Source organism: Musca domestica, unplaced genomic scaffold, assembly GCF_030504385.1.
Source record: "Musca domestica strain aabys unplaced genomic scaffold, Musca_domestica.polishedcontigs.V.1.1 2, whole genome shotgun sequence".
NCBI lineage: Eukaryota > Metazoa > Arthropoda > Insecta > Diptera > Muscidae > Musca > Musca domestica.
Genome location: NW_026712249.1, coordinates 6,559,686 through 6,581,355, shown reverse-complemented (window position 1 = coordinate 6,581,355; position 21,670 = coordinate 6,559,686). Strand labels below are relative to the sequence as shown.

Here is a 21,670-nt window from a genome sequence, read left to right as displayed (position 1 = left end):
GACAGTAACTTGAATTCACAGTGAAAACAGGTTCTTACCACCTTGAGAAAGAGAGGGTTATTTGGAACATAATTTGATAGGATTTTTAACAAAGACCTAAAATGGTAAAGACTAGAGAAATGCATTTTGAACCAATGTTTTGTGTCTGCAATACATAGAGTAACACCTCATGACAGAGACTTGTTAATATAAAAACCACAATTACAGAAACAAAGCATAAATAAAAGTTGGAAAAATCCAAAAATGGGATTTCGTAATTCTGTTCAATAGTCCTTTCCAAAAATTTGCATATTGACTTGGTTTTTAATAAAGAGAACATAATCAGAACAGAAATCTATTCGGCTCGACTGGAGCAATGTAAAGCGAGAAAAAAATACAACCGCTTCGTTTGGATGTAGATTCAATTCTAGATCCGGCTCGAAGGACCAACGTTTTTAAGAATGAGAACGTAATCCAACCTCTCTCTTCGATTGTCAGTTCTATTCTCTATTCGGCTCAACTGGAGCAATGTAAAGCGAGAAAAGAATACAACTGCTTCGTTTGGGTGTAGTTTCAATTCTAGATCCGGCTCGAAGGACTAATGTTTTTAATAATGAGAACAGATTCCAACCTCCCTCTTCGATTGTCAATTCTATTCTTTATTCGACTCGACTGGAGCAATGTAAAGCGAGAAAAGAATACAACCGCTTCGTTTGGGTGTAGATTCAATTCTAGTTTTTATTTAAAAATATGTTCCTTAAGTCCGATTGAAAGTAGTCTAACTTAACCTAATTGCAGCCACGCAATTATACAACTCTCCCACACAGGCGTGTCAGGAATGACAAACACGATCTAGAGAGGGAATTCCAACACTATAAGAGAGAACATCTAGATGAAGAAACCCTTAGGTCTTGGAAAAAAAATTCTTTACTTTTATATATTTGAAAATTGTTTTTAAATCCACTTTAACTTTACGATTTTCTTAGAAATGTACTTTAGAAAAAAATAATATGACATTCACTTTTATAACGTATTTTTTATAAACAAACATTACATTATCTTTTATAATTTTTACCAAAAAATTCATAAAAATAAAAAAATTATGTCATAATTGCAATATGTTAATGACTGTAGGTTATGAAGTTTAGTCATGTCGATTTAGTCAGGATTTTACGTTTGTTTTAATAATGTTTCTGTTTACGAAAGAAAAAACAAGAACGATTAAGTGTGAACATAGTATAAACAGCCAGCCATGAAACAGCTGATCAAAATAATAATTCAAATGTGCAAAATTATACTGAGCACTTTTTCTCATAGCATCTTTTTAACTCTCAACAAAATCAAAATTTTCTCTTATTTAGCTTTGTTTTGTAAAAGGGCAATATCCACTTAAATTTCGCAACAATTTTTACGAAATGTAGAGTAAACCGATGCCGATAATACATAACAGAAGTTGTTGTGGCATCTACTCAAACGACTATACAAATTTCTCTCTGTGCACGACCAACCACCACATTATTGCCTTTCTGTGTCGCTGGCGGCATTGCCAGCTAAAAATAACAAAATGCAAACGTGCTAAAATGTCAGCAATTTTCGGAGTGAATGTCAGAGGCGAGTGTATGAGTATGTGTGCGTGTTTTGACAGACTCGCATGCATGTATTTTAATTGTTATTTATTCCAAACCAACCAAAATTAGCTTTGCTTGCCGACGAATTGCGCGGTGGTGAAATAAAACCAAATAACTTTCGTACATTTAAGATGAAACTCCAAGTGAAAACCCTGAATCAAAAGTGTCTCGTTGTGGAAATCGACGAGGATAAAACAGTCTATGAATTGAAGAAAGAGCTGTCACTCTATCCAGACATTGGTGTCAATCCGGAATTGCAGAAATTGATTTATGCCGGTAAAATACTCAACAATGAAGATAAAATCAGTTCGTACAACATCGATGTAAAGAAATTTCTGGTCATTATGATTCTGAAGCAACCTTTACCGGTGCCAACCCCAACCCCACCTAAAAAGGAAGCCGAAGAGAAGCCAGCCACTGAAGCTACCTCTGCCACAACACCAAAAGAAACCAAAACACCAACAACAGAAACGGAGTTTAGAACTCCAACAGCACCAGCTCCGGCTGCAGCAACAACACCATCAACTCCGGCAGCAACAACAAATCCCGAAACCGAGGCAATGGTTGCTCAAATTGTTAGTATGGGTTATGTGGAGCACGATGTACGAAGAGCTCTAAAGGCTAGTTTCAACAATCCCGAACGGGCCATTGAATATCTTATAGAAGGTATACCTACCTCCCCATCTACCCCTGAGGGTGATAGCTACACAGACACAGATGCCGATCTTTCCATGACACCTTTTGAGGTGTTTCGTGGCGATCCGGTGTTTCAAAATCTACGCAGTGCCCTACAACAGCATCCGGAATTAATCGATGCTGCCATCCAAAGAATCGGTGAAACAAATCCAGCCCTTTTGGAGTTGATTAGTGAAAATCAACAGGAATTCCTCAGCATGCTGATAGATGGCTCGGATGATGACGAAGACGACGACGACGAAGAAGACGATGACGATGAGTAGACAAGTTGGTGCCTTAAATGGAACAAAAATGGAATATTTTTGTAACATCAGTTGTATGATAATTTATTTATAATTGTAAATTTTTGTTTTTCCTTTTACCACCATTGCTGTTAGTTTTATTTCAATAGATTGTTATTGAAGATAATTGCAGTGGTGATGATGATATTTGTAAAATATCCCATTTCATATGAATTTAAATGTTTATAGCTACCTACATAAATACTTTTTCATTCGAATAAATCGAAATAATAAGTACAAATAATCAAAGGTTTTCTGTGGATGAACGAATGAATGTCTGCAAATTTTCCAGAATTTCAATGATGAACAGAAAGAGGTTTTAAAAAATCAATGTTTTGAAATTAGCACGTGGTGTTTGTGTGTATATGCTTATTGCTAATCTACACTCAAATTCGCTTTGTTTGTGTTGTGCGATTAAAACAACGTAATGGAAATATCGTTTGGATTTTTTCTTTTCATTTGCCATAGAGCGTAGAATTCCAAAATAATGAAAACTTCAAAAGTTAATAATATTGAAAATTTTTATGATCTGCTGTTCTTTCATGAATTTAACATTTATTTTTAGATCCTAAAAGTTTTTTTGAGGATATAAATGGGCCACTTAAATTAGCCTCATACCTTACCTCTACGAGTGTAGTGTGTATACTTTATTATAATAGAATGTATGTACATATGTCGGTGGTTTTGAAAGTTTAGAATAAATTGAGGTACCACGTTGTTGTCTTTTAGAGAGTTTTCTATAAAATGTCTATATTAATTGTTGCAAAATATATCTCTAATATTAGAGTCGCCTTGTATAATTTTTTATAATTTAAAACAGCTTGGCCTAAGAGCGAAAATTCTTTTGAAGTTTTGATCTACAAAACCGATTACTTTCAAATTCGCATGGAGCTTTTCACAACCCAAATTGGCTATTGGTTAGTGAAATTATAAGAAGATTTATACTAAATTGAGGATATTCTTTATGTTACATATTGTAAGTTCCTAAAAACTATTAAATATATATATCGCGAAATGTTGTGTACAGTACTTATTATTTGGACACCTTTCGCTTGATACGACATTTTATGTTACTTTCGGTCTTCAAATCGAAAAAAGTCCGAGGAAAAATTGATAAAATTAATTGGCGAACATTAATGCCAATTTTTTTTTTGATATATAATGGAAATAGGGATTTCTCTTCCTTGCTGACTTATTGATGATGAAGAATATGTTTGTCCTTTTCGTCAATCTTCTAAAATAATGCTTCTGAATTTTGCACAAAATTACATCAAGTGTGGCTTTGACCCCAGAATGTGTTTTTTTATTTTTGAATTCCTGACTTAGACTCTTGACGTCTTCTAGGACACATAATAGAAATTTATGACAAATAATTTTGTAGAATACCATTTAGACGGCGTTTTTATAATCGAGTTTTTAAATTTAATACAGGCCTTTGGGTTACATGTAGAATATGGGTCATGTCAGTCCATGTTTTGTTATAGCGCCCCGAATTAGAACATACACCGATTTTGAGTATTTTTTACATTTTAGCGATATTTTTTATATTTCTTTGGTAATTTGAGTTCTTGTCGAGAAGAAACCATCATCGCAAATAAATATATATCAATATAGTCTTACGTTTGGGTTTAACTCTCATGTGAAAATATATCCTGATTTCAGCTATTTCCAGGGTCTCGGCTACATTTTTCAATTAATTTGACCCTTATTTTCTTTTTGGTTTCTAAACCTTTTCACGAAAATGTTTAATGTGTATCAATGTTTCGGAGTAGCATCCATATAAAAGCAACACCTGATTTTACCTATCTAGGGTGCTCTGGAGGTAGATAACTATCTTGCAGAAAAATTTAATTCCCGACACAACGGTATCGCCCAAGTCCACGTTCCCAAGCAAAATTCTCTACTGGATGAGAAATTTTAAGTGCCGGTAATTGTATTGGTTAATTACAGCAAATCTGTTGAACGATTTTAAATTCTCGTGCCAGTTTTTCATATTATAATATAGTCTCACATATTATATCGTATTCGAAGAATATCCTGCGCAAAAGACTTTTTTTCGTGAAATAATTCACGTTTCTAAAAATCGGATACTGTCCTAGGGAAAAAATTAAAAGTCCAGTATATTCATTTTGATCTTTAAATATCCAACGTTATTAAAATTAAAAATTGTATTTGACAAAAAAATATTAATTATTCCTGGGCGTTGCAGTTTGTCCTTTAAGCAATCCACGCATATAATCATCAGAGAAGCTCTTCCTATTTAATCTAAATCAAATATAATCTTATATAAAAAAAAAACAAAGAATCCAGGAGATCACGGGTTGTTCTTGAAATAATCCATAAATCAAAAAAAGTCTTTGAAAAAAAAAAAAAATAAAAAAATCATGAACATATCGATTTATTTTATAATTACTTAAAGACATTTCTAAAAAATCGAGGCCAATGATATCCTTTTCATGGAAATAGTAATCAAAAATTAGTCCTTCAAAAAATATTGAACAAATCCAAAACATTTAATTCTGCTTTTTTTAAATTATGCAATCTTAGAAAAATTGGGATAGTCCTTGTTTTTTTTTTTTTTTAATACAGGACTTTACATCTTGTCCTTAAAATAATCCACGCTTATACCAATCAAAGAAAGTTCTCCAAAAAAAAAAAAAAAAAAAAAAAATTAAAACATCAGGAACGTCTAATTTTGTTCGTTAAATTATTCAAGCTCATAAAAATCGAAGATAGTGGTTCAAAAAAAAATATTTAAAAATTTGAAATTTTCTTAAAACTAAACAGTTAATAATCAAAAGAAGTCCTTTGATAAAACCCTAAAAATTTTAGATCTTTTAATCTTCTTTAAAAAATTAAAGATAGACTTAAAAACAAATAAAAAATCCGAAGACCTTTTTGTCTTTAATATAATCCATATTTCTTAAATCAAAGAAGTTTCTTGGAAAAAAATGTTAAAAAAAATTCAGGATATCTTGATTTGATCTTTTAAAAATAAAAAATATTTGAAAAGCTAGGATGTTACATATTGTTCCCAAAATGAACCAAACTAAAAAATTTAAGTCTTTTGAAAAAATTGTTAAAGATCCACGACATCTCACTTCCTTTTTTTGTTATATCCACGTTTTTAAAAACCAAGGATTGCCTTTAAAAAAATCAAAAATACAAGATACAGATTTTTTTTAAGAAAAACAAAGATGTTTTTAAAAATCATAAAAATCGAGCACGTAACCTTTTTATACCCTCCGCCATAGTATGGAGAGTATATTAAGTTTGTCATTCCGCTTGTAACACCTCGAAATATACATTTTAGACCCCACAAAGTATATGTATATATTCTTGATAAGCATACAATTCTATGTTGATTTAGCGAGGTCCGTCCGTCTATCAGTCTGTGGAAACCACTCTAGCTTCCGAACAAAATGAAGTAGATTGATAAAATTTTACTCAAATATATATTATGTCTTCATGACTTTTGGTGTTGAAAATAGGCCACCAAAAACCAAAACGTGGACCTAGTTTTGGTATTGCCCCATATAATGGTACTTCCCGATATCCGGTATTTTGATGCTTTTAGCGACATTATTCACCCGAAATTGTTTCAAATTTGGTATTTGAAGTTCGTAATGGATACTACAGCATAAGATAGAAAATTGTTTGTGCAGGTCCACGTCTTCGTAAGCCTTCATATAACGGCGCTTCCCGATATTCGGTATTTTGATGATTTAAGCGACATTTTTCACCGTAATTGGTATTTTAAGTTCGTAATATATACTATAGCCTAAGACAGAATATTGTCTGTGCATATCCCCATATAACGGCACATGCCGATATTTGGTATTTTGATTATTTTAGCCACATTTTTCACCGGAATTGTTTGATATTTGGTATTTAAATACCGTAAGGAATATACTACAGCCTATGACAGAAAATTGCCTGTGCAGGTTGGGTATAGCCCCCATATAATGGTACCTCCCTATATTCGGTATTTTGATAATTTTAGCACATTTTTCACCCATTTTTTTCAAGCTTTACATTTGAATATTGTAATGGCTTATGACAAAAGTTGGGTATGCAGGTCCATGTCGTTGTATAGACCCTAATATAAGGGCTACATTAGGTATTTTTTAAGATTTTAACAGAATTTTTATAGGAATTTATTTTTTTTTTTGAAAATTGCTAAGTCCGTTCCAAATGGTGGAGGGTACTCAAAGTTCGGCCCGGCCGAACTTACAGCTTTTTTACATGTTTTGAACGTTTTTAAGAACCAAAGATAGTCTTTGAAAAAAATCGAAAATAATAGATATAATATTATTTTTTTAAATAAAAAAACGTTTTTGTTGACAACATTTTTTGTTAAAAATCGAGGAAGCTCCTGCAAAAATAGCTCCTTGAAATAAGCCACGCCATGAAAATCTAAGTCTTTCGAAAAAATTGTTCAAAAATTAAAATTTTAAAATTAAATTTTTTTAAATATCCATGCTTTCAAAAACAAAAGATAGTCTTTGAAAAAAAAAAAAAAAAATAAAATAAATGATATGCAATTATTTGGGAAAAGCTCAAAAACCAGAACAATACAATTTTTTCTCTTCAAAAAAAAAAAATAAATAAATAAATAAATAAATAAATAAATAAATAAAATAAATAAATAATAAAAAATCATGGATTTTCAAAGATCGTGAAATCGTAATTTGAACCACTTTAAAAATCATAAAAATCCAGGATATTTTATTTTGAAATTATCCACGCTCATAACAATAAAGATAATCCTTGAAAAAATGTTAGTTGTCCTTTGAAATATCTACATTAATTACAATCAAAACTATTACGAGAAAAACATTTTTAAGGCAAGGAGATTCATAGTTTATCTTCAAATCCGCTCTTATGATACCCAAAGATGAATAACTTAGAACGTTTTATACATCATTCGTAAGTAATTTTGTGTCCAATCTAATTTTAATTAGCCAATAAATAATCTCTGTATACAATACCTCTACGAAATTTCTTTTAATTACAATGAAATTAATTGCATACCTTTTATTTGAGCACTTGCATTGCAGAACTGGAAAAAATGAATTGGTACTTGAAGAACCAATTAAATGCGAGCCAGCGAAATCATCATCCCCTGCAATTGTCCACCTTTTCCATATTGAGACAATCTCAATTTATTTGTACGTAAAAATTTTACGTGTGTGTCCGTGCGTGCGTTCGTATGCCACTGACGGCAGCAAGGACATTTATTGTGAGTTACTGTTACAAGGCAAGGTTAGCAGGCATTCACTTGCAGGATTCTTCGCATTGAAATAACAAATTGTAAAGACAATTCACTCACTCATAAGGCAAGGACCATGGCGACGACGACGAGGAATATCATTATCCTAGACGCTGAGGAGCTAGCAATGCCACGTGTTCGCTTTATTAAAACGTTGTCGAGAGTCTGAAATTAATTTTTAAATGTTTCAATTTCGATGAGCTACAAAAATTTTGTGGATGGTTAGTTTGAGAGACAAACAGACATACACACATCATTCACGAATGATACAGCCAAGGCAATTGGTTTGCGGCGAAATACACGTGGATGTTTGAATCAAAATTAATGCGTTTTCTTTGCGTATTTTTTCTGAAGAGGTTGCGTATTTATTTGAATATACTTCTGCGATGTTACGATGTCATATTGCTATCTTTCTCTCCCTTTTTCCAGGTCTTTATGTGGTGGTTAATGCACAACATCTTTGTTCGCATGTTTAATTGTAATTAGCAAGGACTCGGTGAGAAGTGTATTTGAATGGATGTGTGTGTGTCATGTCTTTCGCAATCATCAGTTACATCGTTATTTTATGAAAGAAGGATTCTAACAGTGGTTATAGTTGGGAGTTCTTGGGAAAGACTTTCGACAAGTTGAAAAAAATAAAAAAATTAAAAAACCAAGGATCTTTTGTAAATATGGAAGACTATTTATAGGAAATTTAAATTAAAGTTAAATTTAAAAAATATATACATATCCAAGTTTTCAGAAACCGGCTTGTTTTCATAATCCTTTTAAAGAATTCAGCATATAGTATTTTGTCCTTCAAAAAATCCGCACTTTGATAATTCTTCGATAAATCCCGTTTATCGAACTTTGTTTCCTTTTCATGCTTTAATTGACTTTGAACAAGTTAACAAGTAAACAAGATGTAAGTTCGGCCGGGCCGAACTTTAAATACCCTCTACCATTTGGAACGAATTTGCCACTTTTCAAAAAAATAAAATCCGTTAAAATCTTATAATTACCGAATGTAGCCTTTGTATTATAGTCTTTGCTACGATTTTTGTCATAGGCTGTAGCATCCGTTACGAACTTAAAATGCCAAATTTGAAACAATTCCAGTGAAAAGTTTCGCTAAAATCATCAAAATACCGAATATCGGGAGGTACTATTATATGGGGGCTATACGAAGACGTGGACCTGCATAGATAATTCTCTGTCATAGGCTGTAGTACCCATTACGAACTTCAAATACCAAATTTGAAACATTTCCGTAAAATAATGTCGATTAAATCTCCAAAATACTAAAAAAAGGGAGGTACCATTATATGGGGCCATACCAAAACGTGGACCTACATCGCATATTTTCAACACCAAAAATCCTGCAGACATAAAACACATTTGAGTAAAATTTTATCATCTACTTAATTTCGTTCGGAAGCTGAGTGATTTCCACAGACGGACGGACATCCCCAAATCGACATTGAATTTTATGCGGATCAAGAATATATATACTTTGTGGCGTCTAAAATGTATATTTCGAGGTGATACAAACGGAATGACAAACTTAATATATCCTCCATACCATGGTGGAGGGTATAAAAAGTATTCGGTTTCGACGACCGATGTACACCCTCAGCCAATGTTCGTTTATTTAGATAAAAAAAACTGCAACAAAGTCAAACACCATAATTTTTACATTTTTTTTTAAATTGCTGCTCAAATGGTGCTCTGTGGTATTTTGGTCTATTCCCGGTGAATGATCGACACATTCGTTTTTTTTAGTGGCAACCTACCTTTCCAAAATACTCCAGACACAATAGTCCAACAGATTGGTATCCGGACATGTTGGTGGCCATTGTGCGCTGGAAATGAAGCGAGGAACCTCATTTTGTAACCATTCTTGGGTGGCGCGTGCTGCGTGCAATGGTGCTGAGTCCTGTTGGAATGTCCAAGGTCTGCGGCCAAAATGTTTTCGTGCCCAAGGCTGCAATACACACTCCAGAATATTTTCGTTTGCATGCCGAAAGCTTAAATACACCCTTCAGAATATTTTCGCGATAATATTCGACATTTATTCTGATGCCACGGTCGATTAATACGAGCGGAGAGCGACCATCAGCTGTTATGGCGGCACACACCATCATCATGGCCGGCGTTTGAGTTCTGCTGGCAAACCGAAGGTGCACATTTTCAGCTAACCTCTTTGGCAAGTAAACACGATCATTTTGTTTGTTCACAAACTGTTGGACAACGAATATTTTCTCATCGGAGAAAACCAAATTCGGCAATGTAGTTAACCACTTTCGGCCAAGCGAAGCAACTCTTTAGCTCTTTTGAGTGTATTTTCTATTTTCTTTCTGTTGCGGTGTAAGTTCTGGCACTTTTTGGAATTTCAATGGCTTTACCCCGAGCTCATTTTTTAATATTTGCCGAATGGAATATTGCGATATGTTCAGCTCACGAGCCATTTTCGACCACTGTGACGCGGGTTTCGATCATGTCTCTTCTTTACTTTTCGAATTATTTCTGCTGATGTTGCTGTTTTCTTCCGTCCACTTGCTTGACCTTGGGCTACTACCAGTATCACAGTAATCGGTAGTGAGCGATGGTACGAAACACAAAAGATTTATTCTTATTTAAATTGTGGAGTGCCCTAACGATAGCCCCTTGTGGTTGTCCAGCCAAATATAAAGAAATCACACCATCACGCTTGAATTCCATCACGAATAACTTTTTTTCTGGAAAATTCTTACCAAAATGCTTTTGTACGCTTGTAAACAATATGATGAACTGTCACTGGAATAATTTTAACAGCTGTCGGACGTGTGGCTTGGAAATGACGGCAGTCTGAAGTTGGTTGCAGTTTCTTCATCTCACCCTGTATACGAAGTCTTAATCCTGGCGATACCAAACTAATCAACAGGCTTTTTGTTAGATACGCACATGACACAGAACAATAGATTCTAAGCCGAGCAGTCTGAAGTTTGGACTTGGTCCAAAAATACCTAGGGTCTTAAACCGTTTTTCGGTGAGGCCATATGGCTGAAGATATAAATTAGGAAACTATAGCAAACGCCCTCTTAATATTATTTAAGAGAAATTATCTCCCTTTATCTCTTTAACCCACAGTGCAATCACCTCGCATCATTTTGCAATTAATGTGGCAACAATTTGTTTCCTCTCTCCTCGCTTCGCATGTGTGCTGCGTTTGGCCACAATCTCCCTGATAGCTGCTTTTGAATGCTAAGATAATTAAATATATCGCCTCCACCCCCCTCGTAATTTAATTGAGTGCTGCTGCAATGGTTATGCACACTTTTTAAGTTAATTTTTTTCTTTTTCTTCCATTGATACGTTTACATCCACCATTCCTGCCTGCTCGCACCCTTTGGACCTCCTTTGCAAATGTTACCTTCTTAATTATTTTAATTGAAATGTTCTTCGCCACGATGATGATGATCATCATCATCATCATCATTATTTTAGTCCATTAGATTGCGGCAAATTAGTAAGATAAATGACGGCGGTGGTGGCAGTGGTCGTGTGGAGGAAATGAAGCGCTCTCTGGCCATAATTTTGAAAAAAATCCTAAATCCTTTATAAGACTAATGGACTATCCGGGTTGATTAAAATTTCGCGATTATAATATTGTTGTTTATGAATGTTACGTCAAATTTTGATAAAAATTAAAAACATACGTCAATTTTTCCCCAAAAAGATCAAAATTTGGAAAAATCTTGAAGGATCTTTAATGCGAAATATCAACCAACAATCAAAGATTTTTTAAAAATATTTTGAGAAAAAAATCGTGATTTTTTTATGAATATTCCTTTTTAGGTTTTCCTGAACCAAAAATTGAGAATTTTTATAAGAAAAATATTTGTAGATGTCCTGGCTTAAAATCGTGGAATTTTGTAGAACAATTTCCTTAAGGATGTACTGATCAAGTTGTGAATTATTTAAGGTCACTCTGCTCTTCCCGAATAATTACAAAAGTAAAGACTATTTAAAAAAAATACTTGGGTTTTAAGAATTTCTTGAAGGACCTTTTATTTTTACAATATTTTAAAAAATCGCTTATTTTTTAAAGGTTTTTTGGGAGGATCAGCAAAAAAATCCTGGATTTTTGTATGAAAATTGTTTGAAGAACCTCTAATAAAATCTACGATTTTTATACCCACAGCCATATGACTAGAGAGGCTATTAATACGACCAAAACGTGCCTCATCGAAATAACGGTCGTATGGAGACCCTAAGTCTCCTTGGACTAAATCCGTTTCAGGACATTTGAAGTCGATGTAGCGATGTCCGTTCGTCCGCCGGTATGGCTGGCTGGTGCGCTTGATAACTCTCGAAGGGAGTATCCGATTTGATTCAAACTTGGTGTTTCGTAATATTATTGTTAAGCTTAGTTCGAGTTCGCAGATAGGCAATATCGGTCCACGCTTTCTGGTACCTTCCACACGAAAGATCGAAATTCGCAAAAAATATATATTCATCTGCACAGAAAGAGAAACGATTTTGCTCCACCTTTGTCATTCCTAATATTTGCATCAGTGCTAGGTCAGGTGCGAAAATGGACAATATCGGTCCACTCCATTAAGTACCTCCTACACAAGGGATTTTTAGTAATTATAACTCATATAGATATAAGTGTCAGATTGTCTTCAAATTACAATATTTTTTTTATTAACCCAGGGTCTGGTATGAAGATGGAATACAGGTTGAGATGAAAAAAAACTGCAACCAATTTCAGACTGCTGTCATTTCTAAGCCACTCGTCTGACAGCTGTTAAAATTATTCCAGTGACAGCTCATTATATTTTTTAAAAGCGTACAAAAGCATTTTGGTGACAATTTTTCAGAAAAAAAAAAGTTATTCGTGATGGAATTCAAGCGTGATAGTTTCAATTCTTAATATTTGGCTGGAGAACCACAAATGGCTATCGTTAGTGCACTCCAGCATTTAAATGTGAACAAATCTTTTGTATCTCGTACCATCGCTCGTTACCGTGATACTGGTAGCGTATCCCGACCGACGTCAAGGAAGTGGACGGAAGAAAACAGCAACATCAGCAGAAATGGTTCGAAAAGCGAAAGAAGCGACTTGATCGAAACCCGCGTCGCAGTGACCGAAAAATGGCTCGTGAGCTGAACATATCGCAATATTCCATTCGGCCAATATTGAAAAATGAGCTCGGTGTAAGGTCATTGAAAGTGCAAGAACTTACATCGCAACAGAAAGAAAATAGACTCAAAAGAGCTAAAGAGTTGCTTCATTTGGCCGAAAGTGGTAAACTGCGGAGTTTGGTTTTCTCCGATGAGAAAACATTCGTTGTCCAGCAGTTTGTAAACAAACAAAATGATCGTGTTTACTTGCCAAAGAAGCCAGCTGAAAATGTGCACCTTCGGTTAGCCACCAGAACTCAAGCGCCGGCCATGGTGATGCTGTGTGGGCCGCCATAACAGCCGGTGGTTGCTCTCCTCTCGTATTAATCGACCATGACATCAGATACCGAATATTATTGCGAAAATATTTTGGAGCGTGTATTAATGCCTTGGGCACGCAAACATTTTGGCCGCAGACCTTGGATATTACAACAGGACTCAGCCCGAGCCACCCAAGTATGGTTACAATATGAGGTTCCTCGCTTGATTTCCAGCGCGCAATGGCCACCAAAATCTCCGGATACCAATCCGTTCAAATATTGTGTCTGGAGTATTTTGGAAAGCAAGGTTGGCACTAAAAATATCAAAGTGTCGATCACCTCAAGCTAGCGCTTCGCCGGGAATGGGCCAAAATACCGCAGAGCAACATTCGGGCAGCGTGTGACGTTTTCATTGGCCGTTATTCGTGCCAAAGGTAACCAATTGGAACAAATCTAAACTTATTCTAAAATTTGATGCTATTTCCGACATTTTTTGCTTTCATTCAATAAAATTTAAAAAATATAAAAATTATGGCGTTCGACTTTGTTGCAGTTTTTTTTATCTCACCCTGTATGTCCTTCGGCAAACCAACTGAAATTTTGCTAACTTCTTAATAGAACAAGAACAAGTAACATTTAACTATGTCCTGACTGATTGAGGGACTTCAACATTTCCGCATCACTTCAATCTCACTAATGTGCCAGCCTCACCTTTATGTCTGATACGACCTTGCTTCTGTTCTAATATTCAAGCATCATCTTTAAATACGCCAAAAAATCCACCACAAAATTTAGGGTGAAATTTATTTTTGGGGTGACACTCTTCGCTGAAGGGTTAATGTGCGACTGTGTGTGTGTTTTTTTTGACATAAGGTTACACAAGTCATTGTTGTTTTTGATTAGAGTACTGAACTCTTTTTTTTTTTGTTTTGGTACTTGTTTGTGTGCCATTAATTAAAAGCTTAAATAAATGATTGATTGGGCAAGCAAATTCACGTAGAGATAACAAAACAAAACATGCCGGTTAAATTTCTGTATAAAAAGAGAGCATTAGGAATTTATAAATTTTATTCAATTTTTAGAATCTGTTGAAATTTTATTTTTATTTCCCCAAACCATAACCCTTGTAAATCAAATGATAGTAGAAACAAATAAAAGCATCTTCATTATTAGCTTTGACATGACAACAAAACCTTTCAACCCATCAACTCATACCACCCACCCTCTCACACTCATTTCATTTAATTTTGGCCATCATTGCCTCATATCTGCTGCTGGTCCATAAACACCTTTGGGCAGTAAATAAACACAAATAAAAAACTGTTAACATCCTTGAGAGTTTATATACTTCCCTATGTATATACCTTGTGGTTATATTTACTCCTTATGTATTGGTATTTTTGCTCCTCCTACACATTAGGAGCACAAACAAAACAGTTGCTGCGCAGAATTTTATCCTTTGTTTGCGTAGGCTCTTTTGTTTGAGTGCTCCCCATTTGTGTGCTATTGTTGTTGGCGCTTCCCTTTCTAAACAACCAATGATGTTGATATCCCGTTTGTTTGATTACATTTTAACAACCCCTAATACGGAGAGAGAGAGGAAATGTTAGAAAGCGGAAATGAGAGAGCGGTGCGTGAGCACATTTGTTTGAGAGTTCATGAGAGAATAAATGAATAGATGGTTGGGGAAGAGAAAACTCTTCATTCAATGAATATTTAGCTGAGAGAGATGGCACGTGCTGTTATGTTCATTTTGCCTAGACACAGTGGGGTATGTTTGATATTCTTTGGACTTCACTAATGGCAAAATTAATTAATTTATTAAAGCTATTGCAATAAAAAGTTAAGATTGTGATATTTAAAAATACAGGGTGAGATAAACAAACTGCAACAAAGTAAAACGCCATAACTTTTGATTTTTTTTTTAATTTTATTGAATGAAAGCAAAAAATTTCGGGATTAGCATCAAATTTTAGAATAAGTTTAGATTTGTTGGAATTGGTTACCTTTGGCACGAATTATGCCCTTCAAACCGCCAATGAAACCGTCACACGCTGCCCGAATGTTGCTCTGCGGTATTTTGGCTCATTCCCGGCGAAGCGCTTGCTTGAGGTGATCGACACTTTGGTATTTTTTAGTGCCAACCTTGCTTTCGAAAATACTCCAGACACAATAGTCCAACGGATTGGCATCCGTAGATTTTGGTGGCCATTGTGCGCTGGAAATGAAGCGAGGAACCCCATTTTGTAATCACTCTTGGGTGGCGAGTGCTGAGTGCGTCCTGTTTGAATGTCCAATGTCTGCGGCCAAAATGTTTGCGTGCCCAAAGCTTTCATACAACCTCCAGAATATTTTTGCGATAATATTTGGCATTTGTTCTGATGCCACGGTCGATTAATACGAGCGGAGAGTGACCATCAGCTGTTATGACGGCCCACACCATCAACATGGCCGGTGTTTGAGTTCTGGTGGCCAACCGAAGGTGCACAGTTTCAGCTGACCTCTTTGGCAAGTAAACACGATCTTTGTTTGTTTACTAACTGCTGGGCAACGAATGTTTTCTCATCGGAGAAAATCAAATTCGGCAGTTCACCACTTTCGGCCAAGCGAAGCAACTCTTTAGCTCTTTTGAGTCTATTTTCTTTCTGTTGCGGCGTAAGTTCTTGTCCTTTTGTGGAATTTCAATGTCTTTACCCCGAGCTCATTTTTCAATATTTGTCGAATGGAATATTGTGATATGTTCAGGTCACGACCCATTTTTCGGCCACTGCGACGCGGGTTTCGAAAAAGTCGCTTTTTTAACTTTTTGAACCATTTCTGCTGATGTTACTGTTATCTTCCGTCCACTTCCTTGACTTCGGCCTACACTGGTACGAGACACAAAAGATTTATTCACATTTAAATGCTGGAGTGCTCTAGCTGAATTCCATCACAATAACTTTTTTTCTGGAAAATTCTCGCTTGTAAAAAATATAATGAGCTGTCACTGGAATAATTTTAACAGCTGTCGGACGAGTGGCTTAGAAATGGCAGCAGTCTGAAGTTTGTTGCAGTTTTTTCATCTCACCATGTATATACTTTGTAGGGTCTATCATGACTTTTTTGGACTGTGCACACTTTGTGTTGCCTTTATTCATTACATTGTAGGATAAATATTGTATTTTATTATGTTTTTCTGATCCTCCAACAGAAAACTTTATTTGTGCAGCTGTATGTGATTTTTCTATGCCGACATTACACATTACTTGATAATGAGAAAAATAAGCCCTTTGAACTTTTTTAGGGAAAAACTCATTATATTCAACCTACTGGTAATGCTGAAAGAAGTTTGTTTACATTTCATTTTAATGGGTTATTCATTTCACAAACCATCCAATATGTTTCTGAGTATTTTTTAAAAAATCCCACAAGTAATGAGTTCATCCACATCCAAATGAACACCCAAACAATTACCCCTCCAAAGTTGCAAAGAGCTTCATTTTATTTACCCGATGTAAACAAAAGATATTTCCCCTATTGAAATGAGAGAGCTGAGAGACATAAACAATTTACCCAAATAAACATTTCATGAAAAGCCGGTCTCATTTGTGTTTTGTTTTTATTTTCTATCCCCCCATCATGAAAACAGATGCCGGTGGCTAATTTGTTGATTTTTCTCTCCAACTGTGTGTGTCTCTCTCTCTTCCACTGAACAAAAAGCATCTCAGACATATTGTTTGTGTGCGTTGGGGAAAAAGGTGGTATGTGTTACGCTCTCCCTCTCTCTCTCGCGTTCATTTATTATTCGATGAGAAGATGATGATGGTGGGCCAAATGAAAAAGTAATGAATGAATGAAAAAATGCATTGGCAACATAAATGTTTTTCAACATTCGAAGAACACGGACGTTAGTGCGGCAGATACGTTAGACGTGGTGATATCGGCGCTTTATTTTGGTTAACAAGAAAAGAAAAATATAACATCTAGTTAATACTAAAATAATTTGAAAACAAATCAATCCAATATCCAATTAGAAGAAAATAATAATTCTGAGAGCAAAGAAGAAATCCATTTAAAAGCTGATTAATTCTTCGCGTCTTTCTTTCGTGTAATTAATAATAACAAGAAAAACATCAAATCGTGTAATTATAATTTATGCTACGTCAAGTATAACGAGCAGCTAATAAAAAACGAAACGTAACGAAACAAAATAATAAAAGTGATTTATTTCCTTAACTGCAAAAATAGGCGAATTCAAAGTGCATTTGTCATTTTCACAAAGTGTCATTGTCAAGTAATAACAGAGAGAGAGGGAGAGTGAGAGAAAAAAAGGTGCTTGGCTAATTAGAGATCTGCCTTAGTTAATGTCGTGGAATTAGTAGAAGAAATAAACGGGTTTTGTGAAAATCGTTTTGCAAAAGTCACCGGATTCGAAATTGCATTATTGAATATTTGATTGCTCACACGCTTGCTAATAAACAAACGCTTGGGCATTTCAAGAAGACACATTCCATGTGGGCCATATTTATTAGCAATTGATTATCGTCATCATCATCGAAGCGAAACACACACACGTTGGGCTCCACCACTCATTCATTGATTCAATCCGATCCGAACCGTCTTAATTGGATGCTGACGATTGACGTTACCAGATTTCTGTTGTCCGATGTCAGCTAACTGATCAACGGCGGTGTTATTCTGCTCCTCCTTCTCATCACATCTCGTCGTTGTCGATTTTTTAATTGTTTGAAAATCAAAGCAAATAAACATTTCAATTAACGCGTGCTAAAATAGCTCAAGAGCGGTGAATGAAAAAGCTGAAAAATAACAACTAAAACAACAACAAGCAAATAACCAGTAAAAAAATAAAATAAATTTTTCAAAGAGCAAAACAAGTGTTTATCAGGAAATCACAACAACAAAAGCAAAATAAAAAAGAAGAGAATTGTGCTAAATATTTGAAAAAGGAAAAAGTCCAAAAAAATCATTTTCAAAAATTAGTATCTCTCGATACTAATTGCAGGCGAAAAAAGTTCATCTAACCCCCACAGAAAATTTTCTCCAGCGGATTGTTAAACCAACAATCTCAAATCTCCTATGTAAGTAGTGCTCATCTGCTCAAATTTTTGTATCCACCTTATTTTTAGTTACCCAATTCCCATAACCCATATCAATCTAAATATGGTGTTTGTAATCCATTGAAATTAATTGAAAAATTACCCTGACCATTACCTGCCTGCCTAATGTGATGGACGTGATGTTTGTTCTCCATTCGATCCTCATAAAATCGCCGACTTTATAGGCCATAATTTAAATGCAAAAATGAAAAAAAGGAAGGGAGAATTGAAATTTAGTGGTGCTTAGTGTAGTTATGGCGGATTGCAAGCCGTGCCAATGATGATAATAATGTGTAAAGTGAAAAATTGCAGCAGTCATTAGTTGTTGCTAAATTGTTTACAGTTTTGGACATAAATGAAGTGCTGAGATCCACTAATGATACCAGATTGTTTACTCACAACGATATTACAGTAGAATCTCGATAGTTTGTTATGGAAAGGGCGATTTTGAGGGACTATGGAAATTGTCGATTAGAAAGGATCATTATTTCAAAGAATCTCCCTTTATTCTCCCTTTTTATGTGGGCAGATTTTCAAGTAAGAAGTGTAACATCTAAAAATGCAGTTAAGCTCGGTCGGGCTTTCCGAATTTGACAATTTGTGAAAATATATTTACAAGTGTCATTTTTGCTATTTCTTTTATTAGCAACTTGAGGCACAAACTTCAAACATTACCATTCAAAATATGGGGCGTAAATCCTCAAAATTCCGCATTTTGGAGGTAGGTTATATGAGGGCTATATGAAAACCTGGACCTATGCAGGGGAAATGAAAAAATTGCAACCAACTACAGACTGCTGTCATTTCTAAGCCACTCGTCTGACAGCTGTTAAAATTATTCCAGTGACAGTTCATTATATTGTTTACAAAGCGTACTAAAGCATTTTGGTGAGAATTTTCCAGAAAAGCAAGTTATACGTGATGGAATTCAAGCGTGTTAGTGTGATTTCTTTATATTTGGCTGGAAAACCAAAGGTGGCTATCGTTAGAGCACTCCAGCATTGAAATGTGAATAAATATTTTGTGTCTTGTACCATCGCTCGTTACCGCGATACCGTGGTAGCGTAGCCCGACGTCAAGGAAGTGGACGGTTCGAAACGGAAGTGGTTCGAAAAGTAAAGAAGCGACTTGAACGAAACCCGCGTCGCAGTGACCCTTCGGCTCGTGAGCTAAACATATCGTAATATTCCATTCGGTAAATATTGAAAAATGAGCTCGGGCCATGTAAAGCCATTGAAATTCCAAAAAGTGCAAGAACTTACACCGCAACAGAAAGAAAATAGATTCAAAAGAGCTAAAAAATTGCTTCGCTTGGCCGAAAGTGGTGAACTGCCGAATTTGGTTTTCTCCGATGAGATTTCGTTGTCCAGCAGTTTGTAAACAAACAAAATGATCGTGTTTACTTGCCAAAGAGGTCAGCTGAAAATGTGCACCTTCGGTTGGCCACCAGAACTCAAGTGCCGGCCATGGTGATGGTGTGGGCCACCATAACAGCCGATGGTCGCTCTACGCTCGAATAAATCGACCGTGGCATCAGAATAAATGCCGAATATTATCGCGAAAATATTCTGGAGGGTGCATTAAAGCCTTGGGCATGCAAAAATTTTGGCCGCAGACCTTGCAGACATTCCAGCAGGACTCAGCACGCTCTACCCAAGAATTGTTACAAACTGAGGTTCCTCGCTTCATTTCCAGCGCACAATGACCACCAAAATCTCCGGATACCAATCCGTTGGACAATTGTGTTTGGAGTATTTTGGAAAGCAAGGTTGCCACTAACAAATACCAAAGTGTCGATCACCTCAAGCAAGCGCTTCGCCGGGAATGGGCCAAAATAACGCAGAACAACATTCGGGCAGCGTGTGATGGCTTCAGTAGCTCTTTGAAGGTCATAATTCGTGCCAAAGCTGACCAATTTGAACAAATCTAAACTTATTCTAAAATTTGGTGGTATTTCCGACATTTTTGCTTTTATTCAATAAAATTAAAAAAAAAAATTAAATCATGGCATATGCCTTTGTTGCAGTTTTTTTATCTCACCCTGTATTAGCTTTGTCATTCTAATTGCAACTCCTCGAAATATTCACGATCAGCGTAAAATTCTAAGACGATTTGGTGATGTCCGTATGTCTGTCTGCCTATTGCAATCACCCTTTCTTTCGAACGAATTGAGATAGAATGCTAAAATTTAGTATACAAGTATTTTTTTCCAGTCGGCAGGTTATGTTCGTAAATGGGAAATGTCGGTCCACGTTTTCGTATAGCTCCCATATGACGATACCTTCCAATATTCGCTATTTTGATGCTTTTAGCGACATCATTCACCGGAATTGTTTCGAATTTGCTATTTGAAGTTTGTAATGGGTACTACAGCCTATGCCTACAAAATTTTTGTATGCAGGTCCACGTTTTCGTATAGCTCCCATATAACGATACCTCCCGATATTCATTTTCTTGATGATTTTAGCGACATTATTCACCAGAATTGTTTCAAATTACGTATTTGGAGTTCGTTATGGGAACTACAGACTGTGACAGAAAATTGTATATGCAGGTCCACGCCTTCGTATAGGTCCCATATCGTATAGGTATCACTATGTTCGGTATTTTGACGAGTTTAGATACAATACCCACCGAAATTGTTTGAGATGTCGTATTTAAAGTTCGTAATGGATGCTACAGAATAATATCTGACAGAATATTGTCTATGCAGGTCCAGGTCTTCGCACAGCTCCGATATAACGGAACTTCCTTATTTACGATATTTTTATGATTTTAGCTACATTATTCACCGTTTATTTCAAGTTTCGAATTTGAATATGGTAATGACTTATGAAAAACAAAGTCTATGTTGGTCCACGTCGTATAGACCCCAATATAACGCAATATTCGGTTTTTTTTTAAATTTTAACAGAATTTTTTAAGGATTTTATTCTTTGAAAATTTCTAAATTCGTTCCAAATGGTGGAGGGTATTCAAAATTCGTCCCGGCCGAACTTACTGATTTTTAACTTGTTGAATATTGTAATGGTCTATGGCAAGAATTGCCTATGCAGGTCCACGTCTTCGTATATACCCCATTATAACGGCTATATTCGCTATTTTTAAGATTTTAACAGAATTTTTTGCGGATTTTATTTTTTGAAAATTTCCAAATTCGTTCCATGTGGTAGAGGGTATTCAAAGTTCGGCCTGGTCGAACTTACAGCTTTTTTACTAGTTTTAATTATTTTTTCTAAGGCGAAAATCCTGTCATTTTTTCCAAATCTATTCCTACATACCTACATTAATATTTTTAATTCGAGAAGAC

The 21,670-nt window shown here is 35.3% G+C and overlaps 3 protein-coding genes across 3 annotated transcripts in view; all 3 read left to right on the top strand.

Moving 5' to 3' along the window:
- LOC101897616 (LIM/homeobox protein Lhx2) overlaps nucleotides 1–21,670 on the top strand; it is a 151,298-nt gene that overhangs the window by 15,250 nt on the left and 114,378 nt on the right. The window lies entirely within an intron of this gene.
- LOC101895885 (troponin I) overlaps nucleotides 1–21,670 on the top strand; it is a 281,696-nt gene that overhangs the window by 198,873 nt on the left and 61,153 nt on the right. The window lies entirely within an intron of this gene.
- On the top strand, nucleotides 1,596–2,834 carry LOC101894253 (UV excision repair protein RAD23 homolog A). Its single transcript, XM_005179149.4, has one exon. The coding sequence runs from the start codon at nucleotides 1,739–1,741 to the stop codon at nucleotides 2,564–2,566; it is 828 nt and encodes a 275-aa protein (XP_005179206.1). The 5' UTR covers nucleotides 1,596–1,738; the 3' UTR covers nucleotides 2,567–2,834.

Bases quoted from the DNA above. Each gene is read 5' to 3' on its own strand.
- LOC101894253 (XM_005179149.4), top strand. From the start codon at position 1,739: ATGAAACTCCAAGTGAAAACCCTGAATCAAAAGTGTCTCGTTGTGGAA.